The 24,327-nt window shown below is 43.4% G+C and overlaps 1 protein-coding gene across 3 annotated transcripts in view; it reads right to left on the reverse strand.

Moving 5' to 3' along the window:
• Positions 1-21,983, reverse strand: part of RCOR1 (REST corepressor 1) — a 124,856-nt gene extending 102,873 nt beyond the window's left edge. For all 3 annotated transcript variants that reach the window (XR_005988369.1, XR_005988370.1, XM_041758577.1), the window contains exons 1-2: positions 21,553-21,983; positions 21,387-21,446 (exon numbers count right to left, since the gene is read on the reverse strand). Coding sequence is in view for 1 of the 3 variants with exons in the window: in XM_041758577.1 (XP_041614511.1) it covers positions 21,387-21,446; positions 21,553-21,868 (376 nt within the window). In the remaining 2 variants the exon portion in view is untranslated. The remainder of the gene's footprint in view (positions 1-21,386; positions 21,447-21,552) is intronic.
• Positions 21,984-24,327: the final 2,344 nt, after the last annotated feature.

The following is a 24,327-nucleotide window of genomic DNA, read 5'->3' on the forward strand; positions in this document are numbered from 1 at the left end:
GGTGGTTGACAGGGGCTGGGAGAAGGGGTACATGCAGAGTTATTGTTTAATGGGAAAAGAGTTTCAGTTTTATAAGCTGAAAAGAGTTCTGGAAATGGGAGATAAGTATGACTGTATAGGCCATTATGAATGTATTTAATACTTCCAAACTGTGCACTTAAAAATGGTTAAATATAACAAATTTTAGGACTATACCACCATAATTTTTAAAATTGGAAAAAACTTAAAAAAAGCAAAAACAAAAAAACAAACCTCTAACCTCAAGGATAACTATTAAGAGATTAGTATTTTTAGAAAGAGCATGTAACTACCAAGCTAAGGAGAGAGAGTAGAATAATAAACACTAAAACAATGCAAAAGGGCAAAGGAAAAAAGAAACACAGAACAAGTGGGTCAAATAGAAAGCTCTGAGTCAGTAGATATAAACAAATATATCAGTAAATGCTTCAGTGAAACTATAAATGGAACTAAATGCCTTAGGTTAAAGCAAAGATTTGCTTTTATGATTTGGATAAAAATCTGTTTAGACATACCTAAATGATCAGAATAAAGGAAGGATGAAAGCACAAAGATGAAAAAAGACAGTATGCACACATTAACAAAAAAGGAGCTGGCACAGCTGGGCCGATATTACACAAAGCAGGCATTAAGGAGCAATACTAGAGAAAGAGGGCTGCTCCATAATGACAGAAGTTCACTCCTTCAGCAGTCCATGGAAAGGCAGATTACAGCAAAAGGCAGTAGTTAAGTGGTATAATCTGATGACATCATATTCAGTTTCTGGGAAAGGAGAAGAATGATACAGAACTAGAAATAAAGAACATGGAGGACATCCCACTTCCAGGCCCAGAAATACAAGTACTATTTGGGAGTGCTAGAAGGAAAAAGTGCCATCAGTGGACAGTCGATTTTCTGTTAGAACAAGAATGTAAGGGAAATTCATCAAAGATATTGAGGATTTGGAGATTCTGCTGAAGCACCCTGACTTTCAGAAGGCTCAATGCAAAGACTTCAAAAGGTCAGAGGTGGAGATGGGATCAGGAAAAACAACGTAGATAAAGCCTTGGAGATTAGAGTGCACGTAATGGGACATAATGGGAAGATGACCCAATAATTCTGGCCTTCTGGGTAACCAATCACTTAAAAAAATGAGATTAATACTGATGTTCTCAAGGCAGAGAGTGATGGAGAAACAAGGTGTGCTAAGAGAAGGGAGGGTGTGTGTGAGGATTTTGCCAGGAACATCAAAGTTCCTGAGCTTCCTCCTGACGTCTGGCTGGAAGAGGCCAGTCTCACTCAAAGCACTGTTCTTCATTTCTGCTGAAAACGGCTGCTAGATATGGGTTAGGATTGTAAAGAGCCAATCAATCTCTGGTGGCTACCAAAAAGAGGCTTATTCTCAGCAGATGAAGTAGAGCTGGTGACACAGCACCCCTCCAAAATCCATCCCTGGAATTTCTAACTGCCCAAATTCCAGATGATTTTACATTACTTTTAATAATGTTAAGCACAAAAATCTAACAAAAGAAAACGTTACTTTTCTGTGAAGAGTAGTAAAGGATAGGGCAGGTTACCAGTTCTGTGCCCTTGTATTTCATTCACTTATTCAAGAGATTTTATTTTGTATCAAATATGTGCTAAATCATGTTCTAAACACTGGGGATTGGGCAGCCTGGGTGGCTCTGCAATTTAGCACCACCTTCAGGCCAAGCCCATGGCGTGATCCTGGAGACCCAGAATCCAGTCCCACATCAGGCTCCCTGCATGGAGCCTGCTTCTCCCTCTGCCTGTGTCTCAGTTCTCTCTCTCTCTCTCTCTCTCTGTCTCTCATGAATAAATAAATAAAATCTTTAAAAAAACAAAACAAAACAAAACAAAACTCAGTATCATTTGTCACTAGAGAAATAGAAGTAAAACAAGATACCACTATACACGTTAGAATGTCTAAAATTAGAAAGACTGACTATACCAAGTGTTAGCAAGGTTGTGGAGCAATTCGAATTCTTTATACATTGCTGGTGGGAATATAAAATTGGAAAACCACTTTGAAAAAGTTTACAGTTTCACAGTCGCCTAGATAGCTCAGTTGGTTAAGTGTCTGCCTTTGGCTCAAATCATGATCCCAGAGATGCCCGGGTGGCTCAGCGGTTGAGCATCTGCCTTTGGTTCAGGGCGTAGTCCTGAGGTCCTAGGATTTAGCTCCGTATCGGCTCCTTCCTGCGAGGAGCCTGCTTCTCCCTCTGCCTACATCTCTGCCTCTCTCTGTGTGTCTCTCATGAATAAATAAACAAAATCTTTAAAAAAGAAAAAAAACAGTCATGATCCCAGGGTCCTATGTTGGGCTTCCTGCTCAGTGGGGATCCTGCTTCTCCCTCTTCCTCTACCTGCCACTCCCCCTGCTTGTGCTCTGTCAAATAAATCTTTTTTTAAAAAAGTCTGCAGTTTCTTAAAAAATTAAACATATAACCCCTATACGATACGATTCCATTCCTGAATACTTTACCCAGGAGAAAAGGGAATATATACTCACACAAAGACTTATACACGAATATTCATAGCAGTTTTGTCAGCCAAACAACAGAAATAACCCAGATGTTCCTCAAGAGGTGAATGGATTTTTTAAAAATTGGTGTATTCATACAATATATTACTACTCAAGAATAAAAAGAATTAAATAGGGGTACTTGGGTGGCTCAGTCAGCTAACTGTCTGCCTTTGGCTCAGATCATGGTCCCATGTTCCTGGGATCTGGGATCGAGCCCTGATCTGGCTCGAGGAGGAGGGGGTCCTGCCTCTGCCTCTCCCTCTCCATCTGCCTCTCTCCCAGTCTGTACTCTCTCTCAAATAAATATATAAAATCTTTTAAAAAATTCAATTGATACATGCAACAATATGGATGAATCTCAAAATAAGTATGCTGTTTGAAAGAAATCAAACTAGTAAATAATTTAAAATTCCATTTCTCTAAAACTCTAGAAAATAAAAACTGATCAATAATGACAGAAAGATGATCAGTGGTTGCTTGAAGGAGTGGCAGGTAAGAGGAATTAAAGAAGCATAAGGGCAGCCCAGGTGGCTCAGAAGTTTAGCTCCGCCTTCCGCCCAGGGCCTAATCCTAGAGTCCTGGGATCGAGTCCCACATCAGTCTCCCTGCATGGAGCCTGCTTCTCTCTCTCTCTCTCTATGTATGTGTGTGTGTGTGTGTGTGTGTGTGTGTGTCTCATGAATAAATAAAATCTAAAAATAAGTAAATAAATAAATAGATAGATAAATAAATAAATGGCATGAGGAAACTTCTTGAAATGATAGATATAATCAGTATCTTGATTGTGGTGATAACTTCACAGGTGTATATATATGTCAAAACTAATCAAACTGTACACTTTAAATATGAGTTTACTGAAAGTCAATTATACCTCAATAAAGCTATTTTTTTTAAAAAAAAAAAGGCAACATGTGGCTCATGTCTGAATCCTGATTCAAACAAACCATTTAAAAATAGTTTATTGGAAAAAAAAGTAGTTTATTGGAGGGACAACTGGGTGGCTCAGTTCGGTTAAGCATCTGACTCTCAATGTCGGCCCAAATCATGATCTCATGGGTCGTGGGACCAAGTCCTGTATTGGGCTCTCCGCTCAGTGGGGAGTCTGCTTGAGATTCTCTCCCTCTGCCCCTTTCCCCCACTTGCATGCGCACACTCTCAAATAAATGAACAGATCTTTACAAAAACAAAATAAAATAAAAAAATAAGAAATAGTTAAGGTTTAATTCTATTTAATGGTGATATTTGTGGTTAGATTTTTGTTGTTGCTGTTTTTACATTTAACTTTTTTTTCAAAAGACAGGGAAATTAGTTTTTTGTTTTTTAAAGATTTTAATTATTTGAGAGATAGTTGAGTGAGCAAGAGAGAGAGAACATGAATGGGGGGAGGGGCTTAGGGAGAGGGGTGGAGAAGCAGAGAGAGAATGTAGCCTGACGTGGGGGGGGGGGCTCCATCCCAGGACTCCAGGATCATGACCTGAGCCAAAGGGCAGATGCTTAACCAACCACTCAAGTACCCCAAGACTTTACCTTTTTTAGGGCAGTTTTAGGTTTGTAACAGAATTGAGAGCAAAGTACAGAGATTTCCCACATTATGTCTGCTCCCACACATGCATAGCCTCTCCTATTACCAACATTCCCCCTCCTAAGTGGAAGTGGGATATCGACAGATGAACCTACACTGACACATCATAATCACACAAAGTTCATAGTGTACCTTAGGGTTCACTTTGGTTTGCATTCTCTGGGTTTATATAAATGTATAAGGACATGTACCCATCACTGTATCATAGTGGTTCCACTGCCCCAAAAATCCTTTATGCTCTGCTTAATCTTCCTGCTCCTACTCTAACCCCTTAGCAACCACTGATCTTTTTTACTGTCACCATAGTTTTGCCTTTTCCAGAACTGTGATATAGTTGGAATCACACAATATGTAGCTGGATCATAAGTCGTATTTTAGAAATAATATGCTTCTAGATGAATAGGTAGGTTGGTCAAGATAGCCCTCATTGAGATGATTAACATCTGAGTAAAGATCTGAAAGAAGGGAAGGAGATAAAGTCAGAGTACTAGTAAAAGACCAGACTGAGTAGGTCTAATATAAGGCCACTGTCAAATGTGGGCCACTGTGAGGGTTTAAGTGACGGAGAAACATAATGACTTACATTTTAGCATACAGAAGCAGGAGACTTACCAGAAGGCTACTGCAGTGTTCTAGTTACAGAAGATGACAGCTTACAGAAGGATAGGAGCACTGGAGACAAAGAATTACATTCTGCATGCTAGTAATAAATGGTGTGCAGGAGGATATAACAATGATATGGACAGTTCCCACCTGCAATTAGCAGCAGGGAAAACTTAAAAGCTAGTAACTAAAGATGCAGAAGTGCCATAACAGAGTAAGTAACAAGGTACAACACAGAAGACACACAAGATGGACTTAACTTAGAAGAAAGACCGGAGAAGAGTCCATGACAGTCCTCAATAAATGCTGCCTGAATTATTATATGCAGGCATCTCAATCTCAAAACTCCTATATTTCCTATTTCAGTAAATGGCACCATCAATCATCCCGTCACCTAAGTCAGAAATCCAGAAGTCACTGTGGCCTCCTTGTGCCCCACATTCAACCTACCATCAAAATCTATCCTAATGGCTTAAGAGTTTTCAAATCCATCCTCAATTCTTTCCCTTCACAAGAACTTAATTCCATGAGGGCTGAGAATGTCTAGTTTGTTCACAGTGCCTAGGACAGTGTCTGGAAAATAGTAGATGCTCATTTACAAATTTCTGAATGACTAGTATTCTCTACCTTCAGTGAATCCATTTGTACAAGCTCCCTTCAACACAACCACCAATGATCTTTCCAAACTGCAATTATATTCACACTACTCTCTGGCTTAAAATTCTCCAGTGTTACTCACTGAAAAACAATGATTCTCCAAAGTGGGGAGAACCTGGGTGGCTCAGTGGTTGAGCATCTGCATTTGGCTCAGGGCATGATCCTGAGATCTGGGATGGAGCCCTGCATCAGGCTCCCTGTGAGGAGCTTGCTTCTCCCTTTGCCTAGGTCTCTGCCTCTCTCTCTCTCCCTCTCTGTGTGTCTCTCATGAAAAAATAAATCTTAAAAAAAAAAGAGAGAGAGAGAGAAAGATTCTCCAAAGTGGAGCAGCGCAGTGTGGTTTTAAAATGCGTGGTCAGGGACGCCTGTGGTTTTAAAATGCATGGACAGTCAGTTAAGCATCATGCTCTTGATTTCAGCTCAGGTCATGATCTCAGCATTGTGGGATCAAGCCCCAAACCAGGCTCCACGCTCGGCATGGAGTCTGCTGGAGATTCTTTCCCTTTCCTTCTGCCCCTTCCCAGCTCCTGCTCTAAAAATAAATAAATAAAATAAAAAATAAAATGCATGGTCAATACAACATGCATTATTTCACAAAAATATTATATTACTGCTTCCATAATACCAACAGACATTAAGGAAATTGTATTATTTTTATACATACCAAAGAGACTTGTGTCTTTAATGACTGTTGAAAATCCCTTAAAAACATTTAAAATAAATTCCAGGGGCACCTGGGTGGCACAGTGGTTGCGCATCTGCCTTTGGCTCATGTCATGATCCCTGGGACCTGGGATCGAGTCCTGCACCAATCTCCTTGCAGAGAACCTGCTCCTCCCTCTGCCCATCTCTCTGCCTCTCTCTGTGTCTCTCATGAATAAATAAATAAAATCTTAAAATAAATTCCAAATACAAAATGACTGCTAATGAGTATAGAATTTCTTTTGGAGTAATGAAAATGAAATTAAGATAGTGGCAATGGTTTCACAACCCTGACTATATGAAAACCCACCAAATTGTACAGTTTAAAAGAGTGAATTTTACGGTAAGTGAATTACATCTTAATAAAGCTATTATTTAAAAATGAAATAAATTCCTCAGCTTGGCAAAGAGGCCCTTGTGATTTGGCATGTACCTATCTCTCTTGTCTCACCTTCCACCACTTTCCTGATTACCTCCATGAGTTTCAATTATACCAAATGACTCACGATTCCTCAAAAACGTCAATCCCTCTCTACCCATAGGACTCTATGTAAATACACAGTTCCCTCAGCCTGGAGGATCCAGACTTCATCTGCCCTTCCAGACCCCTTAAGGCTCACTTCAGGAAAGCCTCTTCTTCCACACCCATTTCAACAATGTCACCTTGTCCCACCGACCCAGAGACTTTCAAAGCACAGGTATGCCTCTATCACATGGCATTTATCATACCAGACTACGCATTTTATAACCATAGAAAATAGTAGATCCAACAAATAAGTCTAATACACAACTTTATATTTTATAATGTGCAAATAACCCTTAAAAGCAAATTTACTAAACTTCACCCATAAAAACTTTTTGATTAACAGAATTTGACAAAAATCTCATAATTATTAAACCTGATTGCTAAACATACAGGATTCACTAACATTCTGGTTTTTTCTACAGGTTTAAATTTTTCATTAGCAAAAAAAGTAGTTATTAATATTTAGAAAAACTGTATATGTAATATACTCTAACACAGAGAAAAATTTAGTGTTCTTAGTTCAGCAAAAGTATAAGGAGTCCATCACGTTCTCATGAGTTCCTAAAAACATTTACAAAACTGAAATGTGTGAAAGCAAGGCAACAGATGTGTCCAAAGGGTCATAATCAGGTTCTAAAAAGCTAAAAACTGAAAAACACCTAATTACATCTCATCTTACTTGTCCACAGTGTAATTCCAGTTTTATACATGCTCCTGTTTTTTTTCCCTTCACAATTAAACACAGCCAACCAATGAATACATTTGAGGTAAAAGCTGTATGCTTTCAGAATGCCTAATGATCATTAGCTTTGTCTCAACTGCATGAAAGTTTGCAGAACCTACACTTGAAATCGCTGGTATCAACACTTTCACTTTGCTATTGCTACTTGTTCTTAATAAGGCAGAAAGTGTGGTTTTAAAACTTTTTTATAGCAATAAAACTCTTTAAAAATGACCTAGATACTTAATATGCAAAGCTAGATTAAAGCTCAGCTCTCTCAATTTATACCCCACTTTTTAAAAGGGTGGGGGCCTACACTGCTGCCCCCCAGTTTCTCTGCACCATCAACAACGCTGCACAAAAACGGCAATACCATGGCAACTGACCTGCTGCCAAGCAAGCAGAACACCAAGTGGCTACTCAAAATGATAGTTCATGAGCTGATCCATAAAACTGTAATTTAATTTAGTATCAATATATGGCATTTGAATGCGCCAGATGTTCAAAAATCTAAAAGACATCTAGCTGAAAATGACTAGAAAACAATAAAAATTATCTAAGTGTTTCAAAAGGAATACATACAAATACTTCACTACATTCCAGCAAGATGGAGGTCCAAGACAGTCCAAGAATGAGGAATTTCTTAAATCATACTTTTCTCAAAAATACATTAGAAATGTTTTAAATAGGGATCCCTGGGTGGCGCAGCGGTTTGGCGCCTGCCTTTGGCCCAGGGCACAATCCTGGAGACCCGGGATCGAATCCCACGTCCGGCTCCCGGTGCATGGAGCCTGTTTCTCCCTCTGCCTGTGTCTCTGCCTCTCTCTCTCTGTGACTATCATAAGTAAATAAAAATAAATTTAAAAAAAAAAGAAATGTTTTAAATAACTCACTTTTTAAAGAACAGTGAGTATTTAAAAAAATAATAATAATGAGTATTTAAAAAAAAACTATCTTCCTCTGGAAAACGGAGGGCTAGAATCATCAAGTTTCAATAAGCTGGTGGATCAAACAAAGACTTTATTACAAGTAATAAAATGAATAATGGCTATGCAAAAACATAAAATTTGGCTTAAGATTTCTAAAACCGTTATTATTCGATTTACAGAATGTTTTCAGGAACATAAAACCAAAACTTGTAAGTGTAAAATCTGTAACAACATCAAGAAGAAACCAAATAGGTTAAGGTCAAAAGACAATATATAAAACAAGTATTTATGTTTTCTAACAAAAAGGGATTGTGACAGGGTACCCGGCTGGCTGAGTCAAAAGAGCATATGGGACTCGATCTCTGAGTCATATACACCTAAATTGGGTGTGGAGATTAAATAAATAAAACTTTAAAAGTATATATTCAATTCCTCTGCTTACCCTTCTAAAGTTTATTTACTTACATAATCTCTACACCCATTGTGGGGCTCGAACTCACCAGCCTGAGACCAAGAGTTGTGCTTCTCGAATTGAGCCAGCTGAGTGACCCTCTGCTTCTTTATTAAAAAAAAAATTTTTTTTTTAAAGATTTTATTTATTTATTCATGAGAGACACACAGAGAGAGGCAGAGACACAGGCAGAAGGAGAAGCAGGATCCATGCAGGGAACCTGACGTGGCACTCGATCCCAGGTCTCCAGGATCAGAGCCACCCTGGGCTGAAGGCAGCTCTAAACCGCTGAGCCACCCAGGCTGCCCTCTGCTTCTCTTTTAAAAGAATCTGGCCCTTTGCTTCCAGCCAAAGTGGAGTGACATTAACCAGATTTACCCTGTTGTCTCAAACAACTAAAAACTGGACTAGATAAAGCAAAAGTTTTCAAGACACTGGACACCAAGCAATGAAGTACACTGAGTTCTGAGAGAACTGAAGTTCTGATGAGAAATGAAGTAAATCCTACAACTGCTCCAGTTTATTGCCTGAAGAGTTTCCAACTGACAGCATGGGGACAAGGACTCAGAGAAACAATCTTTCTGTGTTGAGGGGACAAGCTGAGTTCAGGAAGCTATGGCAGTTTGTAGGGAAGAATATCAGGAGAGAGAGAGCTGCACAGAACTGGGGTGCCAGAGACCTGCAAAGGGTCCCCCTTGAGCATTCAGCAGAGTACTGAGGAGCACAGTTGCATATCCCTATGAAGAAAATACTTTAGGTTTCTGGATAAAGAATCACTCAAAACACTAAAATGGAACAATCCACAAAGTTCACACAGGGCCAACAGCGAGAGTACAAAACCTCAAAATTCATGGACTACTGGGTAGAGAACTCAAAACAGTTTCTTTTAAACAGTTTTTTAAGATTTTGTATTTATTTATGAGAGACACAGAGAGGCAGAGACATAGGCAGAGGGAGAAGCAGGCTCCATGCAGGGAGCCCAATGTGGGACTCGATCCTGATTCCCGGGATCACGCCCTGGGCCAAAGGCAGACACTCAACCACTGAGCCACCCAGGCATCCCACTCAAAAGAATTTTGACTCAGGAGTAGGAAATAATCAGCCCTAGATGAAATGCTGCTCTGATGCTGCCTACCAAAACTTAAAATTTAAATGATCTAAAACGAACAGGCTATTTCTAAGGAACTTAACCATGTCCCAGAAAAAAAGCTCAAGAATATTTATAGAAATACAAAAATATCCAGCATCCATCAAAGTAAAATTCATAATGCCTGGCATCCAAACAAAAACTACCAGACAAGCAAAGAAGCAAGAAAAGGCAACCCATAATGAGGAGAAAAATCAATCAATCAAAACCAACCCAGAAATGATGCAGATAGAATTAGTAGACAAAAGCATTAAAACAACTATAACTACATTTCAATGTGTCTAAGATATTAAAGGAAAGACTATGCTAAGCAGAGACATGAAACACACACACACACACACACACACACACACACTTGAGATTCTCTCCTCCCCCCCCCCGTTGTGTGTGCTCTCTCAAAATAAATAAATATTTTTAAAAAGAAATATATTTAAAAAAAAGAAATATATTTTATATATACTTTTTAAGGTTTTATTTTACATAGAGAGAATGCAAGAGGGAGGAGGAGCAGAGGGAGAAGGACAAGTAAACGCTGAGTACAGAGCCTGACATGGGGCTTGATCCCAGAACCCTCACTCAGATCATAACCTGAGCCATAATCTTGAGTAGGACACTCAACCAACTGACCACCCAGGCGCCCCAATAAAATATATATGTATGTATGTATGTATGTATGTATATACACACACACACACATATATATAAAATCTTTAAAGATTTTATTTATTTATTCATGAGAGACAGAGACATGGGCAGGGGGAGAAGAGAAGCAGGCTCCATGCAGGGAGCCAGATGCAGGACTCGATCCTAGGACTCCAGGATCATGCCCTGAGCCAAAGGTAAACACTCAACTGCTGGCACTTGAAATGTGGCTAGTGTGACAGAACTGCATTTTTTGTTTAATTTTAAGTAATCTCTACACCCAATGTGGAGCTGGAACTCATGACCCCAAGATCAAGAGTCACCTTTTTAAAAAATATTTTACTGATTTGTTCATGAAAGACACAGAGAGAGAGGCAGAGACATAGGAAGAGGGAGAAGCAGACTCCCTCTGGGGAGCCTGATGCGGGAACTCGATCCCAGAACCCTGGGATCACAACCTGAGCTGAAAGTAGATGCTCAACCACTGAGCTACCCAGGCACCCCCAAATTTAAATATTTTTATATAGCAGTGGTTATATTATTGGACAATACAGCTCAAGACAAAAAGAAAATCTGGATTGGGCAGCCCCGGTGGCGCAGCGGTTTAGCGCCGCCTGCAGCCCAGGATGTGGTCCTGGGCACCGAGGATCAGGTCCCACATCGGGCTCCTTGCATGGAGCCTGCTTCTCCCTCTGCCTGTGTCTCTGCCTCTCTCTCTCTCTGTCTCTCATGAATAAATAAACAAAATCTTAAAAAAAAAAATTCACAGTAAGAAAACCATATAAAATGGGAAAAATCAGCTTTTTTTTTCCTCAAGATTTTATTTATTAGAGATGGGGGGGGGAGAGACAGGCAGAGAGGGAAGCAGGCTCCATGGAGGGAGCCTGACGTGGGACTCGATCCTGGGGTCTCCAGGATCACACCCTGGGCTGAAGGCGGCGCTAAACTGCTAAAGCCACCTGGGCTGCCCAAAAAATTGGCTTTTACCTGCAATTTGAAAGTTCATTTTTCCTTGGGTTTCTACTTCTGCTTAGCTATTAAATGTCCATTATAAAATGTCTATTCAAGGAAAGTCAGCCAAACCAAGCACACATTCTTATTAAACTCAGAACCACACTCAGCTGTGACAAGTCAGCAGATGAGCCTCAAAATATTTTTTAAAAAGTTTATTTATTTATTCATGAGAGACACGCAGAGAGAGGCAGAGACACAGGCCAAGGGAGAAGCAGGCTCCATACAGGGAGCCCAATGTGGGACTTGATCCCGGGTCTCCAGGATCACGCCCTGGGCTGAAGGCAGACGCCCAACCGCTGAGCCACCTAGTTGTCCCAGCCTTAAAATATTTAAACCTGAATTGGTGACTCAAAAAACTATGTTACTGCACTCTATAAAAGCAGTATATGGTACCACTTGCTCCCAGAAAACTTAACAGTATTAACACCAAACTAATTACATATTCTATTCTTTCTACTATCCTGGTCTCCCTACTAGGTCCATGCTAAATTTGAAACCATAACAACCCCAAAGTCCAAAGGCTTCCATGCCAGTAGAAGAAAGAATATAACCATCAGTGAGCGAGTGTATGTGCATAAAACAACACAGAAATACCCGAGGTTCAGGAAAATATTAATGTAATCCCAAATTTTTAATTAACTTTTTCAGATACAGGCCATCAGGTAGTCTTTCCTGGCCACTAGATGAAACTGGGGAAGAAGAACATTATAGCCAAACTTTAGGAGCAAAGACTACCTGAGTGCCCTCGGTTTAAGTACAAAGGAAGCCCTGAGGTTCTCTGCAGACAACAATTAGTCCCTAGGTAATTTGGTCCTTAGTTAAATTACACTATGATAAAATCAAACATGGCACAGCTCACATTTGAGTCAATCAGAAAAGGCTTGCAAATTTTCTTTATTCTGTGGTCTCTGAAAAACAGAACAAAATTAACTAATAGCATCGAGAAATAAATACTTTGGATTGAGGGGCAGGGTTAGTTTGGTAGTGGGGGGGGAGTTGAGTAGGGGAGGGAGGATGGGAGTAACATGCAAGAAAGGGAAATTAGCTGCTGAACAATACTAACCAGATAGCTGGTACAGGTGAAATCAAGAATTTTTTTTTTTTTTTTTTTTTTTTTTTTTTTTTAAGAATTTTTAAGAATACTCTCTCTAAGGGCTCCTGGGTGGCTCGGTAGGTTAAACATCAGCCTTTGGCTCAGGTCATAACCCCAGGGTCCTGGGATCAAGTCCTGTATAGGGCTCCCTGCTCACTGGGGAGTCTGCTCTCCCTCTCCCCGCCCCCATTCATGCTCTCTCTTAAAGAAATAAATAAATGTTTTTTAAAAACCCTCTGAAAAATAATTAGTTAAAATACTCTCTCAGGTATTTTATCATTTCACACCTTATTCAAGACATGGTTCTTGAAAGGGAATAAAGGGAAAAGAGAGAAAATGAGTGAAAATATCAGTGAGGATGACAAAACATGAGAGACACCTAACTCTGGGAAACGAACAAGGGGTAGTGGAAGGGGAGGTGGGCGGGGGGGTGGGGTGACTGGGTGATGGGCACTGAGGGGGGCACTTGGTGGGATGAGCACTGGGTGTTATACTATATGTTGGCAAATTGAACTCCAATAAAATAAAATAAAAAAGATTTGGAGCTACAAACCAAAAATATATATATATATATATTATTAATATATAATATAATATAATTTTTTAAGATTTTATTTATTCATTCATGAAAGACACAGAGAGAGACAGAGAGAGGCAGAGACACAGACAGAGGGAGAAGCAGGCTCCATGCAGGGAGCCCAACATGGGACTCGATCCTGGGACTCCAGGACCATGCCCTGGGCCGAAGGCAGGCGCCAAACTGCTGAGCCACCCAGGGATCCCCTAAATATTATATCTGTTATTAAACTAAAAGAGTAGCCAACATAACACTATCCATTATCACCTTGAATCACACAATCATAAGAAATCGCCCCTCCCCCCCAAAAAACCCTACAATTGTGTTTTAAGCCTTGAAGAGGACTATTTCAACATAAATGCAGGAGTAAAGCAACTCACTCCAATTTGTGGCATTCAACCAAACCAATCTGTCTTCACTGCCAGAAATAAGAGGAATATAAACTGTATATGAAGACAACTCTGGCAACCCTAAATATAAAACTCCAGAACACCTAAGAGCACATGGAAACAACTAATCAATTGATCCATTAAGCACTACTCCCCTTTCTTCTTAAAGAGGATTTCTGGCTGACTCTCCCTGAAATATACTAGATTGAAATCTGACTGCAACTTAACAGTTAATGGTAACTTGGGAGCTTTTCCTTTCTTGGGGATATATAAAATAACGGCATATCTACAACTAACAGCATCTTAGAATACACTACCTTGGGCAAGTTACTAGGTTAAGCCAGAACAGTAAGCCTCTGTTTCCTCATCTGGAAACTGGGGATAACAACTTTATCTCGTGTGACTGTTATGACTGTTGTTAAATTATTTAATAAATATAAAATGTTCAAACCAGACTGGCACACAATAAGCACACCTTGACCTGGCATTTACAGATCATTCCTTTGAAGGTTTTCTGTTAGTGATGACAAATTTGACCTCCCCATCCACACCCTCACCCATTCCCTTATATTCAGTGGCAAATCCATCAAACAGATGAATTTAGCATCTTAACCATTTGTAAGAAACTAGTCAACCATTACAGGAACTAAAGCCATTAACTTTAACCTCTAACATGCTATTTTAACTACATGCGGACAGAGCTTTCCAAGTCATCTGGCACTGTAATTTGGGTCAATCAGTTAATAGTTTAGTATACCAAAATGAACTAACACTGAAACAAACAAACAAAAAAAAAGATACCAATTCTCAGTAATATTCATCTTACAAATCAAGGATCCCAGTGATAAATATTACAGGAGCTACATACAAAAGGCCAGTCTTTCAGCAGAAATGTATTGAATCAGGGACATTATTTTTATTCCTTCCTAATCAAAGAAACTCAAGAAACACCCCCCATAATAAAAAGAAAACAAAACTCTATATATGCAACCCTAACAAAGGATCAGTTCCAAATATATAAAGAACTCACACAAATCAATAAGACCAACACCCTAAAGAAAAACGGCAAAAAACATACAAGGAAGCCAAGTAGCCAAAAAAAACGTATAAAAAGACATCTAACCTCACCAGTAATTAGAAAAATGACAACAGGGCACCTGGGTGGCTTAATCAGTCAAGCATCTGCCTTCAGCTCAGGTCATGATCTCAGGGTCCTGGGATCCAGCCCCGAGTTGGGGCTTCCTGCTCATCAAGAAGTCTGTTTCTCCCTCTCCCTCTGTCCACCCACCCCCAACTTGTGTGCTCTCATGCTCTCTCTCAAATAAATAAATAAAACCTTTAAAAAAAAAAATGCCAACATAAACCACAAAAGGATAGTACTACAAAAAGTTAATAGATCTAATAGTATAGTGAAGACTGGGTGAAAAGAAACTCATGTGCCTTGTTAGTGGACATGTACTTGTTTGGAAAGCATCAAAGCAAATGATACACAAAATAATTTCATTTACAAAAAGACTTTGACATACCAGAATATGTTATCACACATAAGTACGTATTAAAACACAAAAACATGCACGGGAATTCTGAAGGCCTCAAGAGCATGGCACTCAGGTTTCCCTTCAAGAGAAAAAGTGCTGAGAGATGTTTAATTAGCTGGCAGTCCCATCGCCTGGCACCTTTGGGATCCACTGCAGCATTCATACCAGAGCCAGGCCAATGACTGAACACAGCAAGCATTCTAGAGCAGGGCCATCCCTGCCCAATGGACTCCTCTAACCATCAATCTGCTTTGGCTGAGACTCTCTCCAAGCTGCACTCCAACCTTAGGCTCCTGAATCCAACCACACATCATCCTGCCTTCTGTCTGCCTTCTGGGGTGTCATGCCAACATCCACTTTGAAGGCTTTTGCCACCTAACCTTCCTCTCCTCTCTATCCTTCACAGGCATTTACCCCTATGAATCTCTTGTACATCTAATCCTGTCTTGGCATCTGCTTCTCAGAGGATGCAAATGAACTATCACAGGAAAAACATAAATCAACTTCAAATTAGTGGAGGAAGTGAGAGAATTAGCCTTCAGCTGCACCTGACACAAATACAGCCTAATATTAAGTATTAATCACAGTGGTGGGTACATGTATTACTTTCTATTCTATCTGAATATTTTTTTAAATAACTATCATTATAATTTTTTCCTATTCTATGGTATTCTAAGACATTCAAATTATGCATAATAACTATGCAGTCACTTCAATTTTTAAAATTTTTAAATTCTTACTTCTGGTTCTAAAATTATGAACACATATTGTTGTTTCTAATTACTGTACCCAGTAACAAGACTCTATAGCATCTAAAATAACACAAGTTTGAATGAAGTTTGGCCTCCTAAGGCCTCAAGTCAACCTTATGACACTTTCAGTGATAGGTAAGTCATTTTCTCTCTAGCTCTTACTTTCCTCATCTAGGACACAGGAAGGTTGGATTATATGGGCATTACAATTTTCACTCTCATTATTTTGAGGGAGGGAAAAGCTAGAAACTTTAAAAATTATGTCTAGTGTCCAATTTTTTTTTTAAGATCCACATCTTGGGATGCCTGGGTGGCTCAGCAGTTTAGTGCCAGCCTTCGGCCCAGGGCATGATCCTGGAGTCCCGGGATCGAGTCTCGCGGCAGGCTTCCTGAATGGAGCCTTGCTCCTCCCTCTGCCTGTGTCTCTGCCTCTCTCTCTCTGTCTCTCAAGAATGAATAAATAAAATCTTTAAAATCTTAAAAAAAAAAAATCCACATTTTTTTAATTGAATTTGACTAATTTGAAAAAAAAATAGGAGTTTTAGGACTTACTGTTAACATCATTTTTTTTTTAAGATTTTATTTATTTATTCATGAGAGACAGAGAGAGAGAGAGTCAGAGACATAGGCAGAGGGAGACACAGGCTCCATGTAAGGAGCCCAATGTGGGACTCGATCCCGGGAATCCAGGATCACCAGGAGGCAAAGGCAGGCGTTCAACCGCTGAGCCACTCAGGCGTCCCATGTTAACATCTTATTTAAACGATATATCAATGGGGTGCCTGGGTGGGTCTGTTGGTTAAGCAGCTGCCTTTTGCTCAGGTCTTGATCCGGGCAACCTGGGATCCAGGGATAGAGCCCAACTTATGCTTATGCTTTGACGAGCTCCCTGCTAAGCGGGAAGTCTGCTTCTCCCTCCCCACTGCTCTTGCCCACTATTTCTCCTTCTCAAATAAATATTTTTTAAAAAGAAAGAAAGAGAAAAGAAACATGAAATTACAAAGAAAGGGGAGCCTGGGAGGCACAGTCAGTTAAGTTGGCAACTCTTGGTTTTGGCTCAGGTCACCATCTCAAGGTCTTTGGGCTCCGTGCTCAGTGGACAGTCTGTCTCTCCCTCTCCCCCTCCCCCTGCTCTCAAGCTCATGCTCTTACACTTTCTCTCTCTCTACAATAAATAAATCATGGGCAGCCCAGGTAGCTTGGCGGTTTAGCGCCACCTTGGGCCAGGGGCCTGATGCTGGAACCCGGGAATCAAGTCCCACGTGAGGCTACCTGCATGGAGCCTGCTTCTCCCTCTGCCTGTGTCTCTGCCTCTCTCTCTCTCTCTTATGAATAAATAGTCTTTTAAAATAAATAAATAAATCTCAAAAAAATTACAAAGAGGACTATAACTGACATAATGATGGACTATTAGTGATGCAACCCACCCTGATTCATGACTGAGGAAACTGAGGTTCCTGGGGATAAAATGACCAGCTCTACCTTTAGCACCTGCTTAGTCACAGAGCTATGGCATTCAATCTCCTAACAATCAGTCCTAGGTGTCTCTCTACCGCACTACTTAACAAAGTTGATTATCACAGGATTTATCATTACCCTAACCTCTCATTTGGGTGAACACTCCAAGTATGTTTAAATCACAAAACATTCACCATAACTTGTGAATTTTAGAATATCTGTAAAATTTATTTTTAAAATGAAACTGAAGCATAAAAAATAATGTTCAAGGAGGAACACAGTAAAAAGTAATGAAAAGCAGGTCAAGACCCTCTGTTCGATAACATTATTCCACACTAAAGCATAACACATTATACCAACAGAAATCAACTTTGAAGTGACAGCTGAGCCAAAGACAACCCAAATTTTCAAATCTCATTAAATTGGATTCAATGTTCCAAATATAGTTTGCTTTTTTAAAGGACTATAATCTCAAAAATATTTTCCATTAATAATTTCCTCTTCTGGAAGAGTCTTAATTTTACTATCAGTGAACTGTGATACTAAAAACCAACCCAGGATAAAAGTTGACATAATAACCCATGCTTCAGAAAACAAAGAACTTGAGTCAGCCTTAACATCCTGTCACTGTGTTTCTCCGGCCAGAAGACAAAAGAGGAAGAGTACCAAACAATGATAGAAATGTATAGGCTATGAAAAAAAAATATATATATAGGCTACAGATTCCTTCCTTTGCATGCTTACTGCTAAGATCATGGAAACACTCATATCTTCATATAGAAAAACACTACTCATTTCAAATTAAATTATGCTTTACAAGTATAGGAAATAACTAACCAGAGGTAGGACAGAATAAGCATTCCTCCCTCTTACTCTATTCTATGATTACTAAATTCTGAAAGAAACCAATGACAACTTGGCATACGCTACAGCATGGGGTATGGAAAGACAGTCTGGACACCATATGTGGGAACAAAGCCTAAGTTAAAGATGTAGAACTACATTCTGGTCTTTGTTTTTAAAACTAATTGATAAAACTTTTTCTATCATTTTAATTGCCAAGTTATACCAAAGTCCACAAATCTAGTCTGGGTCTTCCTCTGAATCAGCATTTTAGAGCTGCAGTGCTCCATCCATTTCATTCACTGTCTGTGAGGGATGACAGAAGTGGATCTGCCTTGGACTTTACAGGGAATGTCAGGTGTTCCCAGCTTCAACCACTTGCTTTTAAAGCTACATAGGGTCAAGCTGGGATACTGTGGATAAAATTTTTAATTAAAATCAATTTCTTCCACTCACACGTCTTTACCAGAGATAGAGAAAGAAAGAAAGAAAGAAAGAAAGAAAGAAAGAAAGAAAGAAAGAAAGAAAGAAAGAAAGAAAAGAAAAGAAAAGAAAAGAAAAGAAAAGAAAAGAAAAGAAAAGAAAAGAAAGAAAGAAAAGGCTTCCTGAGGAATTTCATGTTCATTTGTTCAAGTTTTGGTTTAAAGAAATAAAATCAGGGGATCCCTGGGTGGCCCAGCAGTTTAGCGCCTGCCTTCCACCCAGGGAGTGATCCTGGAAACCCAGGATCCAGTCCGCATTGGACTTCCTGCGAGGGTCCTGTTTCTCCCTCTACCTGTGTCTCTGCCTCTCTCTCTCTCTGTGTGTGTGTGTGTGTGTCTCATGAATAAATAAATAAAATCTTTTTAAAAAATTTTTAAATAAAACAAAAAATAAGTTCAAAAATGAATTCAAAACTAAGGCAGGGAGAAATAACATGCACTAACAATCACAATTTCAATTCCGTATTATTCCTAGCTTCTCATAGAACCCTTCAGTCTAAAGACCTAAAAAAAATGTTTTTTTGCCATGAAACAAACACGGTGTACCATTTCTATTCCAAAACAGAAGTTTTTCACCTCTTGACTTAAGACTTTAAGTTCAAGATAGGACAAACCTTAAAAAAAAAAAATCTCCAGGAAACAATAAGGTTCCACAATTTTCAGCCATATCTATGAATGTGTCCCACTGCTCAGATCGGCAAAACAGGGCTTCAAATTATTTCTCAGTAAGATTCCTTTCCAAATTAAAACAACACAAAACAAGAAATTTGTAAATACTAACACCAAACCCCAATCAACTGGCAGTAAGACTACTACGGAACACTTATAATGTTTTACTTTTTAGAAAGGCCGGTCTCTAGCATCTTTATGGTTGTACCTATTCCATCAAAAATACAAGGACAGCTCAAAGTATGATCCTACTACACCTGCTGTTTCAAAGAAAATGAACCCAAAGAAGTCAGGCGCACTACTAACAATACAGAGGTAGACACCAATATTTAGAAGAAGGTCAGAAGTCTAATTCCTGTTGCTGTCATCAAATTGGCACTTTTCCTTAGTCACATCCAACTGTATTTAAGTAAAGCTTTCAAAACTAATGTAACCAAAACATACTAAAAATCTACCAACTTACTAAAACTAAAAGATCTGTGCAAGTTGATTTTTTAAAATATGTGTGGGAAACTTGTGACAACCTTTGCTTTATGTTCTGTGTATTAAAACAAAGATGGACTTGACCTACAAAATGAAGATAGGGTCAACTGTAACCAAAAAACAGTATGCTTCCCCTGGTGGCGAACGTGGGAATGGAGAAGGCACGCATACGAGAGAAAAAGCCTTGGTCTCCCAGTCCTATCCTGTCACTCTTGTAAATGAGAAGTCACTACCAAAAAAGGAAGATGTGGGGGAAGGGGAAACTATCAAAAAGACTAATACGAATTTAAAAGGAATACAAACCTGGGTGCTAGACTACATAAATTTAAGAGATTTAAATCAACAGACTAAAATCTAGAAGGCAAACGTGGGCAAGGTCATTTATTTCCAGAGTGCCCAAAAGCTCACTCACCGATTGCTGTGTATTTTCACTTCAAAGAACACCCAGAGTTTAGTACCTTAATAACAGCTTAAGAGCAATCTCCTTTTCCAAGGACTAGATCCTTGCAATTTTCTGCAGTCTTGTTTCCAAGGAAAAGCATGTTATGCATTTATTCTCTCAAATAAACTAGTGCTATAACCTACATAGATACCCTCCAGCTCGAAAGCCCTCCACACCAGAAAGCCTTGTTAATAACTCCAGCCCTGCAAAAGATTTCTCTTTTGGGTCTTATTTCTGAAAGGAAAACCCCACGTCCCTTCAAACATCTTCCACGCCAACAATCTTTGAGGAACAGTCTCCTCCGGGGAAGGGCTAGAATCTCACGCATTAAAATCTGACGAATTCCTTTGTCTGATTAGATTCTTTTTTTTTTTCCCCTCCCCTCCCCTCCCCTCCCCTCCCGGTACCCACTTTAAATTTGCTTCCACGCACAAACAGCAGCCGGGAAAGTAAATGTGCCATTCTGAAAGGGTGTAGGGATTTCTCGGAGGTGGAAATCATTAGCTAGGCGAAAGCTTCTGGAGCTATTCTTTCACAACCCCTTCCTTCAAGGAAACACACACACACACACACACACACACACACACACAGAGACACACACACAAAAAAAAGAATTATACGGACATTCACCAATAGGTCCTAAAATCAGCTGCCACGAGCGAGCCTCTCTTCCCTCAGGCAGGCGCCCTCTGGGAAGCTCACTTCTTAAGTGATGGGGGGGGGCGGGGGGGTCGCTCGTCAGGTCCCCCTCAGGCTGGGAGGGGAGTCAGGGGGGCAAGTCGCGCGAGCCCGGGGGGCCGGCAGGAGCAGGGAGGGACCCCTCAAGGGCCGCGACGGGCGCGAGGACGCCCCGAGTCCCGGGCGCTCGCCGCACGCTAACTCTCCGGCGCGGCCACCGCGCCCCCCGGCCGGCGCCCGGGGACCCCGGGAGTCCCCAGGCCGCGCCCCCGACGCCGAGGCCGAGGCGCGCGCGCGGACCACGCTCGGGCGTGTGTGTGTCCCTCCCGGCTCGCGCCCTGCTGTTCTCCCCGCGGACGGCAGGGCGGACACACACACACACACACACACACACACACACAAAAAGAAAGTTGTCCGAGGGCCCCCGCCCCCTCGGGTCGCGGGTCGCGGGGCCGCTACTCACCGGGGTCGAAGTCGGGCACCACCGCCTGGTACTGGGGTCCGACCCGCATGCCGCCGCCACCTGCGGGGAAGCAGAGCACGGCGGTCAGCGCGGGCGGGCGCGGGGCGCGGGGCGCGGGCGGGCGCGGGCGGGCGGGGGCGGGCGGCGCGGGGCGGCTGCCACCTACCGTGCTCCTCGTCGCTGGACGAGCCCGAGCTGCCTTCCTCCCAGGAGTTGCTGCTGCTGTTACCATTGGGCGCCGCCGCCGCCAAACTTTTATTCTGCCCATTATTGGGGGCGGCGGCGGCCGAGGCGGAGGCGGCCGAGGCGGAGGCGGCCGAGGCAGAGACAGACACAGAGGCGGCGGCCGAGGCGGCGGAGGCGGCCGAGGCTGAGGCGGCCGAGGCGGCGGCGGCGGCGGCCGAGGCGGCCGCGCTGGCCGCGTTGTTCCTCCCTCTCCGCTTCCCTGAGACCTCGGGGCCCTTCTCCACCATGGCCGGCATCGGCGGGGGCCGGGGCCGGGCGAAAGTGGCGGGGCCCCGCGGCTCCTGAGGAGGGGGCGCCGAGCCGGGGGGGGGGCGGGGGAGGGAGCGCGGGCGGGCGCGGGGCGGGCGGGCGCGGCGGGCGCCGGCGGGCGCGCGGAGTCGGGGCTGGGGGTGGCCCGGCGGGCGGAGCGCGGGGCCGCTTCAAGCCCCCAGCGCCGAGCCGAGCGCAACTTTCGCTCTCATCGCCGCCCGCACTTCACTGGCACCAACTACTCCGGGAGCCGCGAGCGGGCGGGGGGGGCGGGGCCTGGGGCGGGCCGGCGGGGGGGGAAGCCGCGCGCAGCCCAACCCGACGCGGGCAGGCCCCGCCCCCCGCGCGCTCCCATTGGCTTCCGCGGGATTCGGACGGCGAGCGGCAGCGCGGTTGGCTCGGCGCTCCTGTCCGTCCGGGGGCCGGGGGCGGGAGCGCGGGGAGGGGGCAGGCTCCGGGCTTCCGTTGGTCAGGTTCGGTTGACGCGTATCGCCCGCTGTACGTGGTTTGAGGTTTGCAATCTCTCTACGCCCCATGATCCATCTCTCTAGGCAATAGCTGGGAGTTAGCTGCCCTCCCCGCCCCCTCCCGCGGCGGCCGCCCCCACCCCCTCACCTGCGCGGGCCCCCCGCAGCCGCCGCCCCCACATTCCGGGAGGGGCCCCACGGAGCGTCCCGGTGGCCTCGAAAAGTAAAATACGCGCGACGCGAGAACAGAAAGCGAACGCAAGGTCGGGACTACTTTCCCCTCGCGCGGAGGATTACAGCCACAGTTTGAATGGGTCCCCATACAAAGAGGGGAAACTAATTGGAAGAAACTAATTGCGCCCCCGCCTTCCCCGAGGGGCCTGGGGGTTCCTGGGCGCCGGGGGCCCCCGGTGCAGGCGACGGGGCTCCCGGGTGACGGTGTCCCCCGGAGGGAAAGGACGCAGGGTGGGGGCTCGGGGAGGAGGGGGAGGTCTGTGGCGGGCCCCGCTATTGGGGCGGGGGGAGGCTGCAAGTGGCCGCAGCGGCCCGAGGTGCCGGGGGTCCCCCGCCTTCCCCGCCGGCCGCTCCGGCCCCAGCGAGGGGGCACTTGCAGAGATGGGCTGGGGCCAGGAAGGGTAAAGAGGAAGCAGCTATTTTCATCCCAAGCCCTGGGTCGGGGAGGAGGGTCAACTTCCTCCCGGGCAAGAACCACTTTTCCGGATCTGCTGCGTGCCCTGCCTCCCCCCTGTCCTGCCGGGCACCCGGGGCCAGCCCGAGACCTCCCTGCCCGGAGTGCGGTCCCCGGCCGGCCCGGGGGAGGGGTGCATGGGAGGGGGGGGAGCGTGGGACCCCCCCGGGTCCGCGGCACTCCCACCTCCACCACCAGCCTCCGCAGAACATCGCGCTGATCCTGCATAATTAGGAGGCAAGAGAATGTCTGTAAATGATTTTTTTTTTTTCTAATTCAACGGACAGCTATTTTTCTTTTAAGTTACTTCAAACCTGAGCTTCATAGGGGGACAGTTTACACCAGCTCCAGATATAAATAGCAATGGGGAGAGAAATCTGGAGTTTTATGTTTTTCAAACCTGAATAAATAACCTCTCTAACACATTTTAGTAAGCAGCACGAACCATCATTATTAACTTAAATGAAGTAGCCACATTCACTTCGGCCTAAATGGCCTTTAAGAAACGGGCTGGGAGCCCATTAGATGGAGGACCCCTGCCCCCAGCACCTCCACCAAGTTTGGGGTCGTGTCTTCTGGCCTCCCCTTAAAAGGATGCCCCTCGTTGGAGAGCCCCAGGCCGCACTGATGTGTGCCTTTAGGATGCTCTCCCAGCCCCCACCAGGCGGCCTGGGTGGGGTGCAGTCAGCAAAGCCCAGGGTTAGGAACCAGACTGGCATTCTGGGCCTGGGACTCCCTGCTCCCTTGGTGTCTATGAAATTCTACCACCAGACCTCGGAATGATTAGCCCATGACAGCGCACAGGTAATACTGAGTCATTTATTAGGGCAGCAGGGATGGCATGACACAGGGTCATGAGCACCACCCACCAAACCCCAAAGTTGGGGCTACTTCCTGGCTGGGTTATGACTGTGGTTACATCACTGGGCTATCCAACCATTCACTTTTTTTCAACAAAGAGTAACACCTTAAGTTATTTTGACGTGTGTCAGGCCCCTTCCTAGTTTGACCCCCAAAGCCACATGGATAGCATACCGGCCCCCCAGCTTCCTCATTCATAAAACACCGACAATAATAACCACTTCCTGGCCTAGTGAATTTTTATAGAGTACATCTCCCCCAGCCCCAATCGTCTTCCACCACAGAACACCCTCCAACCTTTTGGAAAACCCCCTTCCTGCACCTATTGTTTAGGACAGCAGGGAGCTGCTGGGGTGTCCACACATAACCCTTCAGATTGGGAACTGGTGACCTCAGACTTCAAACTGGCACTCCACAGCAGTGTCAGCAG

This window comes from Vulpes lagopus, chromosome 6, assembly GCF_018345385.1.
Source record: "Vulpes lagopus strain Blue_001 chromosome 6, ASM1834538v1, whole genome shotgun sequence".
Classification (NCBI taxonomy): domain Eukaryota; kingdom Metazoa; phylum Chordata; class Mammalia; order Carnivora; family Canidae; genus Vulpes; species Vulpes lagopus.